This window comes from Procambarus clarkii, chromosome 54, assembly GCF_040958095.1.
Source record: "Procambarus clarkii isolate CNS0578487 chromosome 54, FALCON_Pclarkii_2.0, whole genome shotgun sequence".
Lineage (NCBI taxonomy): Eukaryota > Metazoa > Arthropoda > Malacostraca > Decapoda > Cambaridae > Procambarus > Procambarus clarkii.
Genome location: NC_091203.1, coordinates 25,306,901 through 25,316,617, shown reverse-complemented (window position 1 = coordinate 25,316,617; position 9,717 = coordinate 25,306,901). Strand labels below are relative to the sequence as shown.

General features: G+C 47.8%; 1 protein-coding gene across 1 annotated transcript in view; it reads left to right on the top strand.

The window, feature by feature from the left end:
• The first annotated feature begins 5,547 nt into the window (after positions 1 to 5,547).
• Positions 5,548 to 9,717, top strand: part of LOC138352753 (uncharacterized) — a 118,279-nt gene continuing 114,109 nt past the window's right edge. Inside the window, exons 1-2 of the mRNA XM_069305340.1 lie at positions 5,548 to 5,635; positions 6,650 to 9,105. Coding sequence (XP_069161441.1) covers positions 6,879 to 9,105 — 2,227 coding nt within the window. The 5' untranslated portion in view covers positions 5,548 to 5,635; positions 6,650 to 6,878. The remainder of the gene's footprint in view (positions 5,636 to 6,649; positions 9,106 to 9,717) is intronic.

Genomic DNA, 9,717 nt, shown 5'->3' with positions numbered 1-9,717 from the left:
GTGTGTGTGTGTGTGTGTGTGTGTCTGTGTGTGTGTGTGTGTGTGTGTGTGTGTGTGTGTGTGTGTGTGTGTGTGTGTGTGTGTGCGTGTGTGTGTGTGTGTGTGTGTGTGTGTGTGTGTGTCTGTCTGTGTGTGTGTGTGTGTGTGTGTGTGTGTGTGTGTGTGTGTGTGTGTGTGTGTGTGTGGGAGTGTGTGTGTGTGTGTGTGTGTGTGTGTGTGTGTGTGTGTGTGTACTCACCTAGTTGTGTCTGCAGGATCGAGCATTGACTCTTGGATCCCGCCTTTCGAGCATCGGTTGTTTACAGCAATGACTCCTGTCCTATTTCCCTATCATACCTGGTTTTAAAATTATGAATAGTATTTGCTTCCACAACCTGTTCCTGAAGTGCATTCCATTTCCCCACTACTCTCACGCTAAAAGAAAACTTCCTAACATCTCTGTGACTCATCTGAGTTTCAAGCTTCCATCCATGTCCTCTCGTTCTGTTACTATTCCGTGTGAACATTTCGTCTATGTCCACTCTGTCAATTCCTCTGAGTATCTTATACGTTCCTATCATGTCCCCCCTCTCCCTTCTTCTTTCTAGTGTCGTAAGGCACAATTCCCTCAGGCGCTCTTCATACCCCATCCCTCGTAGCTCTGGGACGAGTCTCGTTGCAAACCTCTGAACCTTTTCCAGTTTCATTATATGTTTCTTCAGATGGGGACTCCATGATGAGGCGGCATACTCTAAGACTGGCCTTACGTAGGCAGTGTAAAGCGCCCTAAATGCCTCCTTACTTAGGTTTCTGAATGATGTTCTAACTTTTGCCAGTGTAGAGTACGCTGCTGTCGTTATCCTATTAATATGTGCCTCAGGAGATAGATTAGGTGTTACGTCCACCCCCAGGTCTCTTTCACGCGTCGTTACAGGTAGGCTGTTCCCCTTCATTGTGTACTGTCCCTTTGGTCTCCTATCTCCTAGTCCCATTTCCATAACTTTACATTTGCTCGTGTTGAATTCTAGTAGCCATTTCTCTGACCATCTCTGCAATCTGTTCAGGTCCTCTTGGAGGATCCTGCAATCCTCATCTGTCACAACTCTTCTCATCAACTTTGCATCATCCGCAAACATCGACATGTAGGACTCTACGCCTGTAAACATGTCGTTAACATATACAAGAAATAGAATTGGTCCCAGCACCGATCCTTGTGGTACTCCACTTGTTACTGTTCGCCAGTCCGACTTCTCGCCCCTTACCGTAACTCTTTGGCTCCTTCCTGTTAGGTAGTTCCTTATCCATTCTAGGACCTTTCCCCCCACCCCCGCCTGCCTCTCGAGCTTGAACAGCAGTCTCATGTGCGGTACTGTATCAAAGGCTTTTTGGCAGTCCAGAAATATGCAGTCTGCCCAACCATCTCTGTCCTGTCTTATCCTCGTTATTTTATCATAGAATTCCAGAAGGTTTGTTAGGCACGATTTCCCTGTCCAGAACCCATGTTGATGTTTGTTCACAAACCTAATGTTCTCCAGGTGTGCAACCAGTCGCAGCCTAATTATTCTTTCCAGTATTTTACAGGACTTTCCAGTAAAATACTTTCCAGTATTTTATTTGTGTGTGTGTGTGCGTGTGTGTGTGTGTGTGTGTGTGTGTGTGTGTGTGTGTGTGTGTGTGTGTGTGTGTGTGGGTGTGTGTGTGTGTGTGTGTGGGTGTGTGTGTGGGTGTGGGTGTGTGGTTTGGTATTACTGTCAGTCAGTCAGTCAGTCAGTCAGTCAGTCAGTCAGTCAGTCAGTCAGTCAGTCAGCCAGCCAGTCAGTCAGCCAGCCAGCCAGCCAGCCAGTCAGCCAGCCAGCCAGCCAGCCAGCCAGCCAGCCAGCCAGCCAGTCACCGAGCCAGCCAGCCAGTCAGCCAGTGGGAAGTGAGACAGCAGAAACTGTCACCAATATACCGTCCGTTCCCGTAGCTTCATGGGGTCGCTAATGCTACCTTGTCACCTGTCAGCCTTCCTGTCTACCGGTTGTCGACGGGCCTCACTGGTGTCACCGCCCTCTGTTACCGCCCTCTGTCACCGCCCTCTGTCACCGCCCGCTGTCACCGCCCTCTGTCACCGCCCTCTGTCACCGCCCTCTGTCACCGCCCTCTGTCACCGCCCTCTGTCACCGCCCTCTGTCACCGCTCTCTGTCACCGCCCTCTGTCACCGCCCGCTGTTACCGCCCTCTGTCACCGCCCGCTGTCACCGCCCGCTGTCACCGCCCTCTGTCACCGCCCTCTGTCACCGCCACTGTCACCCACTGGTCAGAGCGGATCCTGCGATAAGTAGGTCAGCCCGCGACAAGTTCCAATGATCTCTTTATGTTTAAACACAAATTCACAGAAAAATTCAATTTAGAATGTCTTAACATTCTTCAAATGGAATTAGATTTTTAATTTGTGAGTTTTGTTGATTAGGAAATCAACTCAGAGGAAGTCGATTATGTTCAGTTGAATAAGTTCATGATTTTTAGCGTTACAGAGCAGAGGCATTCCTCTCTCGTGGTTACAGAGCAGAGGCATTCCTCTCTCGTGGTTACAGCCAGAGACATTCCTCTCTCGTGGTTACAGAGCAGAGGCATTCCTCTCTCGTGGTTACAGAGCAGAGGTATTCCTCTCTTGTGGTTACAGAGGCATTCCTCTCGTGGTTACAGAGCAGAGGTATTCCTCTCTCGTGGTTACAGAGGCATTCCTCTCGTGGTTACAGTCAGAGGCATTCCTCTCTCGTGGTTACAGAGGCATTCCTCTCGTGGTTACAGAGCAGAGGCATTCCTCTCTCGTGGTTACAGTCAGAGGCATTCCTCTCGTGGTTACAGTCAGAGGCATTCCTCTCTCGTGGTTACAGCCAGAGGCATTCCTCTCTCGTGGTTACAGTCAGAGGCATTCCTCTCTCGTGGTTACAGTCAGTGGCATTCCTCTCTCGTGGTTACAGCCAGAGGCATTCCTCTCTCGTGGTTACAGTCAGAGGCATTCCTCTCTCGTGGTTACAGTCAGAGGCATTCCTCTCTCGTGGTTACAGTCAGAGACATTCCTCTCTCGTGGTTACAGTCAGAGGCATTCCTCTCTCGTGGTTACAGTCAGAGGCATTCCTCTCTCGTGGTTACAGTCAGAGACATTCCTCTCTCGTGGTTACAGCCAGAGGCATTCCTCTCTCGTGGTTACAGTCAGTGGCATTCCTCTCTCGTGGTTACAGCCAGAGGCATTCCTCTCGTGGTTACAGTCAGTGGCATTCCTCTCTCGTGGTTACAGCCAGAGGCATTCCTCTCGTGGTTACAGTCAGAGGCATTCCTCTCTCGTGGTTACAGCCAGTGGCATTCCTCTCTCGTGGTTACAGTCAGTGGCATTACTCCCTTGTAATTACAAGAAGAAGTTGACTCGTGCCTCGCATGAATACTAACTCATCAAGACCTTCACCTTGATATCATATACTTTACGATAACCAGGCTGACGAAAGACATTAAATATGTATACTCTCCTCCCACACAATGTATACCAACTCTAGCAGTAGTCAAAAGCGTGGAGTTTACATCTATGTGAAGGGGTACTTAGCCAGGAGTATCCATATACCTTATTCCTGAGGTTATCTTGAGGTTATCTTGCGATGATTTCGGGGCTTAGCGTCCCCGCGACCCGGTCCTCGACCAGGCCTCCACCCCCAGGAAGCAGCCCGTAGCAGCTGTCTAACTCCCAGGTACCTATTTTGCTGCTAGGTGAACAGGGAGCATCAGGATGAAAGAAACTCTGCCCATTTGTTTCCGCCTCCACCGGGGATCGAACCCAGAACCTTAGGACTACGAACCCCGAGCGTTGCCCACTCAGCCGTCAAGCCCCCCTCGGGTATATGGGAACCAAATAATAGCGGCTATATAGGGGGCTCGAACTCTGAATAACGTTATATAAACGTTGTCGTTAGATTATAATGAACTATATCAACGTTGTTAATACGGACTGAAGCAGTTCTGATCTTGACTTATCCATATGTAGAGTGACTCCATATTGTTGACATGTTTTGTAGGCATACTGATGCTTAATAGGACTGGTGGTGGTAGTTGTAGTGGTAGTGGTGGTAGTGGTAGTAGTGCTAGTGGTAGTGGTGGTAGTAGTGGTGGTAATAGTGGTGATTTCGATAATTTACCGAAGGTGGTATTGGGAACATATTGAGTAATCATTGGGAAGGGGTGGAGAACAGTCTAAGGTAGGGGGGTGGGGGGTGGGGGTGTTTGGACATATCGTGTTATCATAGGGGTTCTCAGTGACCGTGAAAGGTCAAGATCCAGTGCTCTACGTCAAGGACAAATGTCAGCCAAATGTCAGAAATGATGTGTCCCGCGTCGTCTTATGATATCAAATGTCTGGTGACTTATGATATCAAATGTCTGGTGACTTATGATATCAAATGTCTGGTGACTTTATGATATCAAATGTCTGATGACTTTATGATATCAAATGTCTGATGACTTTATGATATCAAATGTCTGATGACTTTATGATATCAAATGTCTGGTGCCTTATGATATCAAATGTCTGATGACTTTATGATATCAAATGTCTGATGACTTTATGATATCAAATGTCTGATGACTTTATGATATCAAATGTCTGGTGCCTTATGATATCAAATGTCTGATGCATTATGATATCAAATGTCTGGTGCCTTATAATATCAAATGTCTGGTGCCTTATGATATCAAATGGCTGGTGCCTTATGATATCAAATGGCTGGTGCCTTATGATATCAAATGTCTGATGACTTATGATATCAAATGTCTGGTGCCTTATGATATCAAATGTCTGATGCATTATGATATCAAATGTCTGGTGCCTTATGATATCAAATGTCTCATGACTTATGATATCAAATGTCTGATGACTTATCATATCAAATATCTGAGGCCCTATGATATCAAATGCATTTTTGTAGCACTTATCACTATGCACTAGTGACGTTCTAATTATAGCAAGATATATATCCCAACACTGATATCGACAGATTTATATATTTTTTTTTAACTATTTTGAACATTTACTATAAAAGTATATGTTGAAGTGGTTATATATTGAACGACTTGAAGCACTTGACGTAATTAAGACGTAATTTAGACGTAACGTAATTAAGACTTGACGTAATTAAGAGGTTGTATGATGTATTAGTCGTGAGCAGTCTTGTAGGATGGTCACTTGAGGGTATTGTATTGGCCTACACCTCGCCCCCCCCCCTCATACAGCCTATCCCTTTTAATTCTGTCCCGAAGGTCGAATTTATTGGGCAGCGTCACTCCATTTATCCAATTTATGAGCTCTGAAACTCTATAAAGTTATTTATTTGTAATTATCTCGGGGGTTGGGACGTTTCCCCAGCTCGTAAACTGTTTTTAATAAATGTCTAGAGAGCTGTTATGATTGAGGAAAGATGTATAGGTTTCGTAAGTGGTTGAGGGGGGGGGGATAGAGGAATGGTGGCACTGGATAATGTGGCAACTGTGTGGTGCCTGGCTGGCTGAGGGCTAGAGGGGGCTGGGGGTCTCAGTGTTGCTCTGGAGGTGGGAGGGTGAGGACCGTTTGTGTGGGCTCCGGCTACTCCGTCACGTGTCGTCGACGTCTAAACCGATTTTTGACCAAATTGTAATGTCATTTGCGGTTTACCCGCGCTCCTTGTGGATTCTACGTGTTAGACGATTAGTTTCTTGAAAGTGTGTGGCACGTTTTTGTTAAGCAAGGCACTGTAACTGTAGTTTTTAACTGTATCTACGGTGAGAACAGTGCAGTTAATATGTCTTGTGTGGTGGAAATGTAAGAAAACCTTGAAGCTAACAGTGAACATGTGATATGAACAGAAAACTGTGAAGTGAAAATGTGCAAATTTAGAGATTTTCTTGACATTAATGAGATAGAAGTTAGGTGTGACCCGGGCTACATAGTGTGACACACACTAGGCCAGCCACCTCACCCTGCTGACCCTGGCTACATAGTGTGACACACTAGGCCAGCCACCTCACCCTGCTGACCCTGGCTACATAGTGTGACACACTAGGCCAGCCACCTCACCCTACTGACCCTGGCTACATAGTGTGACACACACTAGGCCAGCCACCTCACCCTGCTGACCCTGCCTACATAGTGTGACACACTAGGCCAGCCACCTCACCCTGCTGACCCTGGCTACATAGTGTGACACACTAGGCCAGCCACCTCACCCTGCTGACCCTGGCTACATAGTGTGACACACACTAGGCCAGCCACCTCACCCTGCTGACCCTGGCTACATAGTGTGACACACACTAGGCCAGCCATCTCACCCTGCTGACCCTGGCTACATAGTGTGACACACTAGGCCAGCCACCTCACCCTGCTGACCCTGGCTACATAGTGTGACACACACTAGGCCAGCCACCTCACCCTGCTGACCCTGCCTACATAGTGTGACACACTAGGCCAGCCACCTCACCCTACTGACCCTGCCTACATAGTGTGACACACTAGGCCAGCCACCTCACCCTACTGACCCTGGCTACATAGTGTGACATCAGGCCAGCCATCTCACCCTCCCTGCTGACCCACAGCGGCTTGTCCGTCCGCGCCCGTCAACTACATAAAACTATTTTGTTTCTCCATGATTCCAAAGTTTCCTTGTTCCAGCCCCTGCCTTTATTGTTTTTGTTGCCAATGGCTCGTCAACTGGTTCGTTGTCTCACGGCTCAAAGAAGACCAGGTACCCATATTGTCTTGGGCAAAAGGGAAAGCGAGCATGTAAACACGACGATATTTAGTTGTCAGGATCACAACAATTCCTCCGTAATGGGTTCTATGTAAGGGGGGATAATCGGATGGATTTAATGGGGGTTGAGGCTTGACCTTTGACACAGTCATGCCTGTCAAAAATGCCCCCACCACCACCACCTGGTACAGGGTACCGCCGCCCTGTCATCCTGCGGTCAACCCTCGTTTCTCACACCCGTCCAAAGGAGCGACGTCTCCGTCACACACCCGTCACACACCTCCCCCGGCATCACACCAGACGCCAGGGGCGTCGTACCCTCTGAGACGGGCATCACACTCCCTGCCCAACGTCCCGACTTTGCCCTCGCCTTCTCCCTCCTCCAAGTTACCGACTTCGACTTCGAGTTCGGCATCGTCGTCGCCGCGACGAACTGTACCTTATTCCTCGAAATTCGTCTCCCCGACACGACTGAGGAATACGGATAAGCTTCCTCCGATCTCGAAAGGAACGACAGCTTGTGTCGTCGAGTCGGGCGTGATCTCGACACTTAAGAAACTACCTCAGGGGCTGAGAATCAAATTAAGAGATGCCAAAGTCGCCAAAGAAAAGACAAATGAGAGTCGGAATACCGAGAGATGCGGAGACGTGTCGACAAAGAAGGAAGAACGGGAAAGAGGGAAAAAGGGAAGACCCGACAGAGAACGACATCGAGAACATGAAGAAAAGAATACGAAAACGACTGAGACAAAGAAGGAAACCAAAGTTATTCCAAAGAGGAAGAAATCAGAAAGAAGCAACTCCGACATGGAAATCAAACCAAAGAGGATGGTCATCAAGGAACACGCTAACAACCCCATAGTTGAGCCTCTGGAGAAGACCAGTGTCGCTAGTGGACCCAAAGGTCTTCCCCAGGACAAGGGGTCGAAACCCGTGAGGGATGTACGTCGCCCTACCACTCTCAAGTTGTCCAATAGGCTACTGAAGGATACAGTGAAGAGTGTTGAAAAACAGTTTAAAGATTTGAACCTGGAAGAGGAGACAGAGACTGACGCTGGGGACTTCGAAGATCACATTACAAGACAAGACTGCGCGCTCAACGCTAGGTACGGAAGACGAGGTGCTGAGAGTCCTCTTAACATGGATATTACCAAATCAGTTGATGAAATTACAGAGTTTGAAGAAATGGACGAAGGTGAAAAGAAGACTGGCATCCTTGGAAACGTTGCGAGTGAAGAAGCCCCAAGAGCCCCAAGAGCCGAAGAGCGCTCGGGCGAAGCGGGCGAAGATATGTGTCCGCGGCAGAGTCCAGCATCTGCAGCACTCACTGGTCTGCTGGAATGTGCTAAAGACGAGGACACGAAGGGCAAGTACATGCCTGTTGCGGATACCAAGGTGAACGACTTGCCAAATTTGGCCGTCGCTGCTGCTGCTGCTGTTGCCGGAGATGTTGAGGAAGACCGGCCAGTCAACAGCGGTGGTCTTAATGACGGAATGGCTGACGTCATGGAAGATGACTCTGTCATGTCTCAGAGTCATGTAGTGAATAATGGATCTATCAGAAATGATATCTCCGTCATAAAGGCTACTTTTGTCATGGATGATGGCTTAGCCATGGATGATGGCTTAGCCATGGATGATGGCTTAGCCATGGATGATGGCTTAGCCATGGATGATGGCTCAGCCATGGATGATGGCTCAGCCATGGATTGCTGCGATGTTATGAAGAACTGTTCTGTGGATAATATGCAAGTTATTTGCACGACGGATGATGGTTCATCCATGGATGACAACCACGTTACAAAGGATGAGTCTGGTATGGATGGCATCCACGTCATGAAGGATGAGTGGGTAATGGAGGTCGTCCATATTATGAAGGAGGGTCTGGCCCTGGATGACAGCCAAAGCTCTCAGGGAGACTCGACCCGACACGACACCCACAGCATTAACGGTGACGATGGCACGCCCAGCGAGCCACCGCTGGTGGATGCCAGTGGATCAGCGCCTGGCGCCACCACCAACGAAGACACAGACACGGAAGTGACACGTACTGAACAACCACTGGAGGCACTAACACGTAACGAAGCGGCAACCGTTGCCATAGTGAACTCTCAAGAAAACAGAGAGAGAACTGAAAACTACTATCTTGATAACATATTAAAGATGGAAGATGTTTCGCTTGGAACGCAGAAACTCGAGATTATGAGAGACATTCCTGCCACGAATGGTGGAACTGGCGGGCCAGGTGATAAGAAAAAGATAAAGAAGGGAGAAGAGGAGGTGGAGAAAGTGAAGGAGAGGAGGAGCAAGAGGAAGATGGAGACAGAGAGGACTCCGAGCGGGACGAAGAAGTCCGCAAGAGTGTTCATTGATACAGGTAAATGCTTTTCTCTGTTTAAGGTGTTAACTGATCTCTGTTTAAGGTGTTAACTGATCTCTGTTTAAGGTGTTAACTGATCTCTGTTTAAGGTGCTAACTGATCTCTGTTTAAGGTGTTAACTGATCTCCGTTTAAGGTGTTAACTGATCTCTGTTTAAGGTGTTAACTGATAAATCTTAACTGATCACCCTCGTGATCAGTTAAGATTTAACTGATCAAATTTGTTAATGAAGGTATTATTTAAGTTTATATGTGCGTGAGTGTTTAGTGATATACACTATAGTCATCTTCTTTCTTCAGTTAGTTACTGAACTTAGGTTAAGTAAGTTAGCTGAGTTAACTTACATTGATGGCCACATGAAACAGATCTTCACTGGTGATTCTCCTCAGTGTGTGTGTGTGTGTGTGTGTGTGTGTGTGTGTGTGTGTGTGTGTGTGTGTGTGTGTGTGTGTGTGTGTGTGTATGTGTGTGTGTGTGTGTGTGTGTAAGGACGTGTTTATGGATGCGTTCTCAGATGAACAAATCCACAAGGGCCGTGACGAGGATTCGAACCTCCGTCCGAGATCATCCCAGACGCCGCCTTAATCGAATGAGCTACGACATGGTTAA